This window comes from Bison bison, unplaced genomic scaffold, assembly GCF_000754665.1.
Source record: "Bison bison bison isolate TAMUID 2011002044 unplaced genomic scaffold, Bison_UMD1.0 scf7180017864170, whole genome shotgun sequence".
NCBI lineage: Eukaryota > Metazoa > Chordata > Mammalia > Artiodactyla > Bovidae > Bison > Bison bison.
Window position 1 is genome coordinate 1,026,521 of NW_011494742.1, and position 12,831 is coordinate 1,039,351.

Below are 12,831 nucleotides of genomic sequence, written 5' to 3' on the forward strand. Positions count from 1 at the left end.
GGGGGGTTACATAGGGACAGTGGTTCTCAGAGTGTGGTCCCTGGATCAGCCACCTCAGCACCACCTCGGAACTTGTTGAGATGCAGATTCTCAGGCCCCATCCCAGATGGACTGAATCAGGAAGCCTCAGGGAGGGAGCAGTAGTCCATGTTTTAACTGGCCCTGTAGGTGGTCTTGAAAGTGTGCATGTTTGAGGACTCCTGATGGTGGAGAGTGCTTCTCAACTTTGGTTGTACTTTAGAATCCTCCAAGAGCCTTCAAAACCCGTGTCCTGGAAACTCCCCAAACCAATTATATCAGAACCTTACTGGGCGGAGGGGGGGCGGGGGGAGGGATGAGGTGTGAGGGGAAGCCACGTGCATTAGTATGTTTGAACGCTTCCTGTTTCCAATAGACATATCCTGAATCTAAATAAAAAAGATAATTTTCTAGAAATTGCCATATATATAACATAAAATTTACCACTTAAACCATTTTAAGACGTTCAGTTTAGTGGTACAAAGTATGTTCACACTGTTATACAACCGTCACCACCATCCGTTCACGGAATATTTCTCATCTTACAAAACAGAAACCCTGTGCTCACTAGGTAAAAACTCCCCCCACCCCCTCCTGCCCCTTAGACAATTTTTTTTTTTTTTCAAAACGGCATTTTGAAAACCAGGTACAACTTACCACGTCATGGACATAGCAGATACAGGGAATAACAGCCACCAGAAATAGTTTCCCTTGTCGGAATAGATGGCCATGAGGATTCCCACCAGGGTAGCGTTGTAGCCCTGGAGCCCCGCTGTAATGGCGGACCTGTGGGCGAGAGGCACAGCTTGGACACCTCCCCGGCGGATGTTGGCTGAACGTGCCCGTGAATATCACTTCTAACTTCCAGGTAATATTTACATTTGAAAAAGAGATTATATTTAGGGTTTTATTGCAAAGTCTCTAGAAACCAAATGCTAATCAAAGCATGAAACAGTAAAATATACATGGATAAAATACAAATGCGCATATAGAACAACCCCTACAGAGGCAACATGGCTAAGGGGTATAGAAAAGGAAATCAGCAAGCCAACGTAGTCTGTTTCTTTCTAGCCTTTCCTTCCAAAATTTATTATTTCTTTTGAATCATTAGGGTCTCTGACTTGAATAGAGCTTTTATTTGAAACTCTTCCCTAAGCCTGATTTCCTTGCTGAGAGGTGTAAGATTCTTGAAATGTAAATTCAGCTCCACAGTGTCTTTGATTTTATCAACACAAGTCTTCCAACTTAGAATATACTTTCATCTTCTTCCACTTTGTTGTTTCCAGATATACATTTCCAAATTATTACAAAGAAAAACAATCCCTTTTACTTGGCAAATTATTCCATTCAACTATATGCATCTTTAGCACCTAATTTTTTTTGGGGGGGTCCCTTTCTTCCCAGCATTTAACCTTACTTCCAAATGTTGTCCTATGGATTAAGTTTCTACTCCTGGCTAAAATGGTACCTTTTCATAACCGGGGACTAAAATTTATCTCTCTGGAAGCTGAACTAACCTTTTCACTGTCCAGGAAGAATGAATTTGATAAACTAAGCATGGAACTAAGATATAATGGGATTAGTGGAATTATTAAGCCACTAAAACTTTTCCTGAATTCATATGCATTTTTTTGTCCAAATAAATAAAATGCTGATGATAAATAATTGATCAATCATTGAAGTAGACTCCCTTTGGACTGTAGGGTCTTATACCTTAGTTATTATTTATAAGAATTACTTATAGCTTAATTCTGGTCACATGTATTGCCAAAAGGATCTGGCTGCTTATTCGGGTACTATGAATAAGAGGCTATAAATGATTTCCTGATTGCTGACTAAAGGCAAATATAAAGCATTCTGTGGAATAAAGGTTGAATCTCCAGGGAGGGTGGGGCTTTATCACTATTGCCCAGGGTCACTGGTTGGCTCCTGTGTTCTCAAGCAAGAAGCAGAGGCTTGGAGGGACATGCCTACCTGTCCTGGCTGAGTAACAGGGCCGTCAGGGTGGAGACCACTGTTCCCACACAGCCATTGAGTGCACACCAGGGATTCTGGACCAGGAGTCCCACCAGAATCAGGATTCCACTTATGGGGTTGCTGACAAACACAACTTGGGATATCCCCCGAAGAACCCAGTCGACGAACTGCAGAGCCTGGGGTTTGTCTGGAAGAGATGAGATGGGCAGAGCTAAGGAAATGGTGGGGCAAATGGGGCTCCTTCCCGAGTCTCCTTCCCAAGCCTACCCTGAGCAAAATCCCCTCAGAACAAGGTGAGGCTAACTTTGGATATTCCTTGAAACTTTTTCTCTGAACTCTTTCCCCTTTAGTGACCCCCAGATCCTTGGAAGCATCCAGATCTGCTTTAGTGACACCCAGATCCTCTTTCTGCTCAGTCCACAATGTCCATACTAGAACCCCAGTTCCAGAAAGCATTGAATGGACTTATTTAGTATGCTTAGAGGTTTACACCCTTAAGCCAAAGGAATGAATCACCAAGAGTAAAATTTCAGTTTCTAAGCACCAAAATTACAAGGTGGAACTAGGTGTCTTCCTCGGACATGAACAGGACCACTGTCTCCATTAAAAAGAAAAAGAATGGAAGAAGGTCTCAGGTTAGAAGATAAAAAGTTTTAAAAAAATGGAAAGAAAAGCAATAGAAGATAGGGGAGTATAACTGAAGATTTTAGTAGAAGAACCAGCAAACCATCTCCCCCAACGCCACTTCTCCAAGGTGGCGTAGATACCTTTAAGCCAGTTGGCAAATTCTTTCATGTCACCAGTGATAAAGCCAAGTGCCTTGGGGAGGCATCTTCTGCCTCGACCTTGTGGAGCCTGATTTCCACCCTGGTCCAATTTAACTGCAGTGGGGTTGTCATCCATGGATGTCTCTTCTGGCTCCTTGAGGAAAGAACGGAGCTCATGAACAATCTTAATGTAGAGCCCTTTGGACTGGCCAGTGTGGGGTTTGACCACAGTAGCCACACAGGATGAGTTTGAAGGCACTTCATCTGGACCATGACAATCCCACGGAACTAAGAAAGCACCATTTTCCTCTTGAAATATTGTCAGGAAGATCATTATCAAAACCCAAGCCCCAGGCTACTTTTGTCATCACTGTTTTTAATGTCACCATGAGAAGGTTCTGGTCTTTAATTTCATAAGGTTCAGTTTCTAGCTCAATGAATATTTATTGAGCACCTATATCCTACACTCAAAGAGCTCAGTCTAGTGGGAAAAAAATTAAAAATAGTTAATTTCAACATAATGAGTCAGAAAATGATACAGAAATAGCTACAATCAAGTACTTAACCTTTTTGCTCCAATGAAAGGAGCTAAATGTCAGGTTACAAAATGATGCTCACTAATGCAGACCAACCAGCTACTTTCTAAGACAAGCAGCCATTTTAGATTCAATTTTTATTTTACAAAAACAGGCTTTGTTTTAAAAGTTTGAAAGAGAAGAAATGTTTACAAGACAGTTTGTGTGTGTTGATATAGCCTAAGAACTGTGCCCTGCCCCACCACAGAATATTCACTCTCCAAATCAGAGATTACGTCCTGACTACATCTTCACATCAGGTAGCTGCTTCATATATTCTTTATTTTTGAAATTGTTATTTAAGTGTTTAAATAACACTTAAGTGTTTATTTAAGTGTTTAAATGAGCAAAATAGTTAAATAAATGAAATGTGCAACTCGACATAAATTGGGGACTATACATTTATATACATAATATATACATTATATATTTAGTATGTTCACTAAAATATTGAGAATTTGGGCTGTATCATTTAAAAATATAATTTACTAAATCTAAAATAGAAAAAAGACTGGCAAAATAATCTTCCACAAAGACATAGAAAATGGAAAAAGTGGAAGTGGGCTAGCTGTTGAAAACCAAAGAATTACAACTTAAGAGCTGTACACTGTAAGAGTGTACAGGGCATACTTACAGTAAGCATGCCTCAGGGAAATACTAACAGTATGACCATAACTTGTGCTCACTACAAGACTCTTCACTTCTCATGTTGAGTGTGCAATAACAAAGCATCAGCATCATCAGAATATTGTACCCTGTAGACAAAAGTGAAGGTTTCATGGTGCTGATGGGAGATATAAAAGAGTACCAATGATGTCATCCCAGAGGTAGGCAAAGGGAGAAAGACCATGGCAAAACCACTTTGAGTTTGCAAGAAAAGCAAAGAGCACAGCCAGGCCAGTGTGCAGGAGGGGAACACCAAAACCATCAGACCCCAGGGGGCACAAGTGTGGAATGCTGAAGCCACAGGCACGTAAGACGTGACCAAGGAAATACCCAAAACCCATGCAGTTAAACCAACTCGTCTTCTCCCTGCAACCAGGCTGTGAATAAGGGTTTCTCACGCCTATTTTTGGCCTCACTGTTCTTCCATTTACCATACCCAACAAAAAGCTATTAAAGCCCAATTAACAGGTAATAAAAGTTATGACTTTTAAAGTTTTTATTTTTTGCAATTCTGATTTCAGTTTTGGCTTCTATTAATCCCAGTACAAAAATCCATGTAACTCATTTTTTATTGAGTCAAGATTGTACTTCAGTTGTATTAATTCACTGCCAAATAACCATTCTGCTTTTAAACGATGGCCAGCAATTCCACAAAGTAGAGGCTGTTTATGCAATGCATTCTAGACCAAGGTCATTTTGGTTTGGCAAAATAGTGATAGAAACCAGCATTTGTGAGACTTCCAATGAAGCTTGGCATTAAGAGATTCTTAAACTAAAAACTGCTGGAGGACAGGAACCAAATCTAAGTCTATGTGGAGCTCAGCTGGCCTGAAGTTAAACAATGAAAACCTTTTGAATTGTTAAGAAATTATGAAAAATTTGGGTTTTATTTCATAATCTAACTGATAGCTATCATTTATTTTCATTTATCTCTCTTTAAACATCGTAACTAAAGGTATTACTTGGTAAGCCCTTTCCTTAGCTATCGTGACCCCGTTCTCAAAGTCACACATCCTATGAGAGGCATCAGGCTCCAGTCCAGACATTGACAAGAAACTGCCTTGAGTTTCTGCAACTGGGTAGATCCAGCTCTACAGAGGCAGCACTGAATGAAAAGATTAAAGTGGGCGTTTTCCATTAAGTACAGAAGCAAGTAGATACAGGGGTTATCCCAGGGTGGACAAATTCGTGTTCTCAAAATTCCCAGCATTTATTTATTTATTTTAGAGGGTTTTCAATACATCATCACCTCAGAGATTTTGGAGATACAGATACAAAACCTGATATTCTAACTGGCCAGACACGATTGAGAACCTGACTGGCCAGAGTTCCCTGCCCAGACACCCAAAGTTGGGTAAAGATTGAACCATTGATCTGAATCTTCAGCCCAGCATACAGAAGACTTGCTATGCTTTGTCTTTCTAGTATCCATATATGGGGGTGGGTGGTAGGGCTACCGTGTAATAGAGGGATAGATCTTCTCATGAGTTGATTCCCCAGGGAATCATTTATTCTGAAGTGAACACTATAGAGCTCTGGGAATCCTGATTAGTCGTTCCAGAACTCAGGCATGAGAACTGGTCGTGAGAAACCAGTAACAGTTGTAGTTCACCCTAGGATGTAATCATGCTACACTCTTTGTGTTTCTATAGGGAACTTTAAAAGTCCACATATCCTAATTGGGTAGGCAATACAAGGTGATGAAGCAGGAACTAAGTTCAAACTTCTCAAATCTAAGTAGGTCATTAAATTTCACCTGAAAAGACAGGACAAGAAAATGTAAGGAATGAACTCTATAAAATAGAAGCAAGATAAATAAAAATCCCCAGAATGCTTTTTTCCTAGCTTTTCCATAGTTGTCCAAACTCTGCAGCACAAAGGTCCAACATCTAAACCAAGACGAGTGTCGTGTGAGTTTCTAGACCAAGACCCCTGTGCATCAGGCTCAGGCCAAGCTGCACCGCTCAGCAGAGCATGAGGACCCCACTTCCCAGGCTCGGTTCAGAAAAGACACAGCAGAGTCACAGAGACAGAAGCTGTACGAAGGTAGCATACCTGTTCTTCTGGCCCCTGGACCACGGCCAAGTTTATCCAGGGGAAGACTCTGTGCGCTGCCTCACCAGATTTTTTTCCAAAAGGGCCCCTCCAAAGAGGACCAGGATAGGCATCACCAGCAGCGCCAATCAAAGACCGTCCACTCATCCTTCCTTTCTTTCCATATACGACAAAGGGCAAAAATACATGAATCAGCAGAAATCGTGCCCTGCCTGTGATGTGAAATGCAGGGTAGAGCTCTCCTAGGGGGTTCCTGGGGAGAGGAGACCTCAACAAAGAAGGCAGACTTCTTCATCAGCTAGAGCTCCATCAGCAGAGACGATGAGCTGACTGTAGATACCGAATGTTCATTTTACTTCGCTTAAAACAGAAGAAAAAACTGGCAAGCCATCCTGCACCGCGACCCACGTACGGATCTTGTGCTCCTGTGTTTCTCCACTGGCAGGAAGCTGACAGGTCTGAAGCCTGTTCCAGAGGGCGTGGTGGGCTTTGGGCTCTGAAACACTTCAGGTGAACTCTTAGGGCTCCATCTCGGGGATGGAGCCACAATTTCCTTCAGCCTTGATCTTTACAAACGTGAGAAGAAGCCCTGGTATGGGTTCTATTTTCTGTAATAAGATGCTAGCTAGCCACACTTGCACAGCAAAACCCCAGTCTAAGAGACTGCTAAATGGCATTATTTTCCTTCTATCTGAATAAGAATTGGTAAAAATCAGACATCACCTTGTTAATAACAAACAATTCATAGTTATATTCAACAGGTGTGACAACCTTTTGTTTCCCTTAAAAAAAAATAGAAAAAAAACTTCCATTATATCCAAGGATAGCATTCTTCCTTTAGAAGTTCCAGAAAAGTCATATGTTTGGTATTTATTTTTTTCTTCCTCTTTAATTACTTTCTTCCACTGGCTTGGTTTGAAATCTGAAAACTTAACACTCTGCTAGAATGTTTCAGAAAAATCCATAGTTGTGGAAAACTTTACTGACAGGTCTGTGGAAAAAGTTGTGTGTGTGTGTATGTACATTTATCCATGGTTAATCAATCTGGCTAACACCAAACAAGTGGGTTGCATTATGCATAGTTTTGTTTGACAAAGAGCAACGTTAAGAAACCCAATAATAGGGCTCTCATATTTAGTTTAAAAAACAAAAGAAAGAAAGAAGGAAAGAAAAAGAAAAGAGACAGGCAGGACTGTCACATTCCCCTGTCATGTTTCCCCAGCACCAAAATCACTCATGTCTGGGAAAATGACATCCTTGAGCTCAACATCGATATTTTCTAAGAGCCAAGAGAGAGAAGAAGTTGGGAGAGCATATAGTTCAAGCCTTCATTTTATAGAGGAAAAAACTGGACTCCAAAATTTGGACCATCCATATTCACTCAGCAGGACAGCCTTACAGAACAGGTAAGCCCTGGTGGTTCTTTGTCTTCCAGGCTGGAACCATACATACTGATGTCCCCAAGCGGGTGTTAGGGCTCAGTAACATAGTGGACACAGTCTGTCTTCATGGCCTCCCTGACGTAACCCTGGGGAGGGGGGTGTTGAACAACAGCAAAGGTTGTTTCGCCCTGTGTCCTTGCCAGAAGCAGTGACTCTTCTGACAAACAAACATCTCACCATGCCCCCAAGTAAGCCTCACTCCCTTGTATCACAGACATATCCACAACAAGGCCTCTGTGTGTTGAGGTTAATATCCCGAGAATATTCTAGAAGCTACACCCAGTGAGCTTACAATAGAAGTCAGAAAGCACTTTTGATAGCACAGATCACTTAGTGCCACAAAGCAGGACTCATCATTCTGAAATATCAAGATTTCAGTTTAACAACACTTCTTATAGGAAATACAACTCATTCTATTGTCAGCATATATTAGAAATTTGTATAATTAGAGAGCTCGGAGAGTCTTTAACTGCTATGCTTCAAGTATCCGTTTTAAAAATAATGCAAAGTTTTGCACATAGATATGGAAGAAAGCATATAAACATTCATGCTCTATCATAATTAGGAGACTTCAGCATTGACATTTATGTGATACTTACAGAACTCGTTATGTTAGGCAGTTTTTGAATCTAAGCTGTGGGAAGTGCTCAGCCTTCTCTAAACCTGTGATGAGAAACAGAAAATGCTGTCAGGTATCCTGTCTCTTGCTTAAAACACTCTCCTTGGAACACACTCCCTTTGAAGCCTTGAGGTCTGAATTCCACAACAGAAAGTGTAGTTGAAAAGAAGTTGCCAAATTTGTGCTTGCAGTGGGACTCGTTCTCCCAAAGCGTGTTCCAGTGTCCTCCCTCCAGCATGATGGTACATGCAGGGTGATCTGGAAAACTGTACTTGGAAAGGGCCATTCCCAATACCCACTTTTTTTTTTTCAGTCGTATTGATAGATCTCCAATTTTACTTATTTCAAGAACACAGCCTCAAACTCCTATGCAGCGTCGGTGAGCACCTCAAGTGGACTCCTCGCTGAAACCCTCTTGCACGCGGAGCTCTGGTGCCGATCCACCCTGCTGCAGAAACTATGAACCAAGACAGCTTTCAAGCATCCAGGAAGAAGCCTGTGATTTGGGTAAATGGTTTGCTAGTCTACCAGAATTCTAATTTTGTGCTTTTACTCAGTTCCAATCATCTGGAACATATATCTCCGTTAAAAAGAGAAAAATTAGAGAGGTCTAAGGCGACAGCCCTCCCACTATGAATAGTTGCAAATGAACAGACACAGGGGAGTACTCACATAGCAGCTGGCTTCCCGGGCAGAAGGCACTGGCTGATAAAGCCCTGCTGGGCTCTATTAAAAGGGAGGTGCTTAGGAGGAGGGTGCTGGGGGAGGGACCCAGAGCTTTTACACTCAGGACCCACTCTGCTTATCTGTGCATCTGGCTGTCTCCTCCCACTCTAGGCACAGGGCCAAAGCACTGCCGAGGAGCGGGCCCCCTGTCCTATACCTTCTGTCTGTCTGTCCCTGTTCTTGACTTGGTGCCAGCAACTTTGCCATCGTTTCTGGGGCTTCCCAGGTCTTTGTCCAGCAGCAATCCTGCTTGAGCTCATGGTTATCTTCCCCTTGCAGTTTCCTCTGGAGCCTACCCTCACCCTGGGTTGTTCTGGGGAAGACGTGTAACTGAAAAGGATCAACAGAGTGTCACTTCAACTGAAAACATAGAGACAGGTTGCTGTGCGGCAGACTTTAAAGTTTAAGTGGTAGCTCCCAGGTGGAATGTTCTCTTAGACTTGACGTGGTTTCTGCTCAGGTGTAGGAATCCAGGAAAGTTCCATGGGGTGTGGGGTGAGTGTGGGGAGAACCCGGGTCCACAGAGTGTTTTCTGGAAACCAACCTGCCCTTTTCCCCAGTGAGGAGGGAAACAAAAATATAAATGTTGGCCTGGAATGCCCCTCTTTCCAGGTGAGAATCCCAGGACAAACTCTGCTGCCTTTAAAAGTCAGGAGGCAAACATTCTATAGCAGATATATCTAAAATTCAAGAGAAAAATCCCTTTCTTCTTCATTTTTTCCCTTAAATTTCAATTTTGTGGCCTGTTTTGAGATCACAAACAGAAGTGAGGTGAACTGTAGAATGCTTCTGCTGCTGCTGCTAAGTCGCTTCAGTCTTGTCCAACTCTGAAGAAAAGCAACTAATGGGCAGAAGCTGGAAATACTGGATGATGCTAGGGTACAAAGCACGAACCTTGATGTTAAACCGGACAAGTGATTTAAATTCTGTGAGCCTGTTTGTGTTAGCTATTCAGTCACGTCCGACCCTTTGTGATGCCACAGACTGTGGCCCACCAGGCTCCCCTGTCCCTGGGATTCTCCAGGCAAGAACACTGGAGTGGGTTGCCATTTCCTTCTCCAATGCATGAAAGTGAAAAGAGAAAGTGAAGCCGCTCAGTCGTGCACACAATTTTGAAAAATGAAAACCCCACAGAAAGCTGTGCAGGTGTCCGTGGGGCCTCCTGCCTGCCTGGACGAGCTGATAGCCCTTGTCAGGGAGGCCGCCAGTAACTCTCTGGCTCCACCCGCTGGACACCAGCCAAACCACAGCCTCCTTGCTTTCCTGGGGATTCCCTCCCTCCCAGTGTCCCCAGAGGCTCAATGTGTGTATCTGGGGCCTGGGAGAAAAACTACAAACCCAAGTTCATGGCCAGAATTTTGAGGTTCAGGCAAATCTCCTGCCAACATTTTCTTCCTGGTAAAGATTCCTCAGGTTACGCGGAAGGGGAAAAATGAATCATAAGAGGATAGACTGAGAGCCTGGCATAGGAGCGAAAGGAATCACACTAGTGTATCTGTGAGCTCTTTATGCAAATGGACTACTATCCCTGACGGTGATAATAACAGTAACAGTGATAGTTACAGTACGTATTGGAATTGGACAAATGGCTGGGCATGCACTCTGTGTGCTGGGCACTGAGCTGAGCACTGGATCTGCGTCAGTCATTTAACCATCACAAAAGTCCTATGAGGTTAATGCCATTATTCCCAGTTTGCAGAGGAGCAAACAGAATCTGCCTGCAATGCAAGAGACCTGTGTTCCAACCCTGGGTTGGGAAGGTCCCCTGGAGAAGGGAATGGCTTACCCACTCCAGTATTCTTGCCTAGAGAATTCCATGGACAGAGGAGCCTGGTGGGCCACAGTCTGTGGCATCACAAAGGGTCGGACGTGACTGAATAGCTAACACAAACAGGCTCACAGAATTTAAATCACTTGTCCGGTTTAACATCAAGGTTCGTGCTTTGTACCCTAGCATCATCCAGTATTTCCAGCTTCTGCCCATTAGTTGCTTTTCTTCAATTCACTAATTACCTTAATGAACTCAAGCATCAACATGTATCTCTAGACCTCAGCCTGAAGCCAGCTCCACTCGGCACCTAGACCGCCTGCTGCCTCAGTGGCCTGAGTGGGCTGGTCAGGGGTGGAGGGTGTTTACTGAGTCTGAAGTCTTCTTGTGGAACCAACTCCTCCCCACCTTTCCTCCCTGCCCTCTCCCCTGGTCCTTGAAAAGGCACACCTTAAATGCTGGTTACAAAACACAGCTGTGCTGTACGGTCTGACTAGGTAGAACAAAGCACGTGGGATTCCCAGTCAGGCAGACCTGAGTTTGAATCCTGGCTTCGTCCCCGTGTGCCCTGAGGTGCGTCACCATGTCTGGCCCTCAGGTTTCTCACTGTAAAATTGAATAAGTTGACTCCTTTGTAAGGCTGTGATGAAGTTTTGCAACCGCGTTTGTAAATCTCTGTACCTGATGCATGGAAGTGGCACCATTCCAATATCTGCCCTTCTCAGTCTGGGTTGGTTTATCCTTGAGGATTCCTGAAAGGGTCCCTGTTCCCAGCCTAAACCAGGAGAAAAGGCTTCTTGGCTCTGACATCCGAAGGGGTGTAGTTATGAGCGCAGAGACAACTTTTCAGCAAGAACCATGAGGTGGGCAGGCGGCAGCCATGTTCTCTCACTGCAAGACCCCCAAGATGCCAGGGTCTTGCTGGGTGGCTGTGGCTTTGGAGAGAATCCTGCACTGGATGTTAGAAGGATAACCGGGCGCCCAGTAACAAGTGCACACAGAGGTTCCTGTTAGAAGGATAACCGGGCGCCCAGTAACGAGTGCGTACAGAGGTTCCTGTTAGAAGGATAACCGGGCGCCCAGTAACAAGTGCGTACAGAGGTTCCTCGGGGCTTCTGCACGTGCCCTCAGTTGCTCAGTCCTGTCTGACTCCTTACGACCCCATGGACTGTTGCCTATCAGGCTCCTTTGTCCATGGAATTTTCTAGACAAGAATACTGGAGCGGGTTGCCATTTCCTTCTCCAGAAGCTCCAGAACCCAGGGGTCGAACCCGCGTCTCCTGCATTGGCAGGTGGATTCTTTACCACTGAGCCACCTGGGAAGCCCCAGGTACTTTCAAACAGCCCTGATTTCACAGTTTCATGACTTCTTCTCAGCCCCTCCTGGTACCATTTATTGAGTGTTCGGGCACCGATGTTGTTTCCCTTCCCAAGTCCCACCTAGGCCTCTCCTCGCCGAGCCCCTCCTCTCCTGGTCCTGTAACCCTCTGTCCGCCTCAATCCTCTTTGACTTTCTCCACCGAGTTTCTGCCCCTGGAGGCTCCTTCTCTCCCTGCCCACCTTGTGCAAGTGTCCACACCCAGCTCTCTTCCCTCTGCCCGTCCGCACTGCGCTCCTGGGAGCTGAACACAGGTATGTCCATGTTCCTCTCACAGTGGTCACCGCTCCCCGCCCAGCCCTGTGACAGCTCTGCTATTGTCTTTTATTTTAAAAATATATTCTATGGTGTGCAGTCCCACCTGGGCTGGAGAATACTAGTAATTCTTTTTTTTTATTGATATCAGATCTCTTTCTTTCCAGAAAGCTTTTGAGGAAGTTTATAAAAATAGATGTGAGAGGAAATAAGAGCTAGATGAGGAAATGGGGAAGAAGGAAGAACAAAAACTATGGATAATGACACAATTTAACTATTTTCCTAGCATGTCTTACATTTTTAGGTATTTTAAAAAATGTCTTTTTTTGACCCAGAAATTATCCCAGCACTATGTCATTTTGGTTGCTGCTGGATGTTGATTTATCAACAAGCAATTTGACATTACAGATAATTTGCACCACAGGTATCAGGGGGCAGGGTCTACACAGGAATTCTGCAGAAGAGGAACCGGCAGAGGGCTCTTCTGAATCCAGAGCAGGACCTTTCTAGATGGGAGAGAAAGTGCTAAAGAAAACGCAGACAGACTTCTCTTCCTATCCTGCCGACCAGCACCACCCCCTCCCC

General features: G+C 44.0%; 1 protein-coding gene across 6 annotated transcripts in view; it reads right to left on the bottom strand.

Annotated features, from left to right (window-relative positions):
- Positions 1 to 12,831, bottom strand: part of SLC14A1 (solute carrier family 14 (urea transporter), member 1 (Kidd blood group)) — a 57,033-nt gene that overhangs the window by 15,876 nt on the left and 28,326 nt on the right. For 2 of the 6 annotated variants that reach the window (XM_010842023.1, XM_010842026.1), the window contains 5 exons: positions 8,100 to 8,163; positions 6,059 to 6,210; positions 2,763 to 2,916; positions 1,993 to 2,182; positions 676 to 804 (listed from right to left, as the gene is read on the bottom strand). In XM_010842023.1, coding sequence (XP_010840325.1) covers positions 676 to 804; positions 1,993 to 2,182; positions 2,763 to 2,916; positions 6,059 to 6,205 — 620 coding nt within the window. In that variant the 5' untranslated portion in view covers positions 6,206 to 6,210; positions 8,100 to 8,163. Of the gene's footprint in view, positions 1 to 675; positions 805 to 1,992; positions 2,183 to 2,762; positions 2,917 to 6,058; positions 6,215 to 8,099; positions 8,164 to 8,791; positions 8,847 to 12,831 lie in introns of those variants that run through there. The other 4 variants (XM_010842027.1, XM_010842028.1, XM_010842025.1 and 1 more) reach the window with 4 other exon arrangements.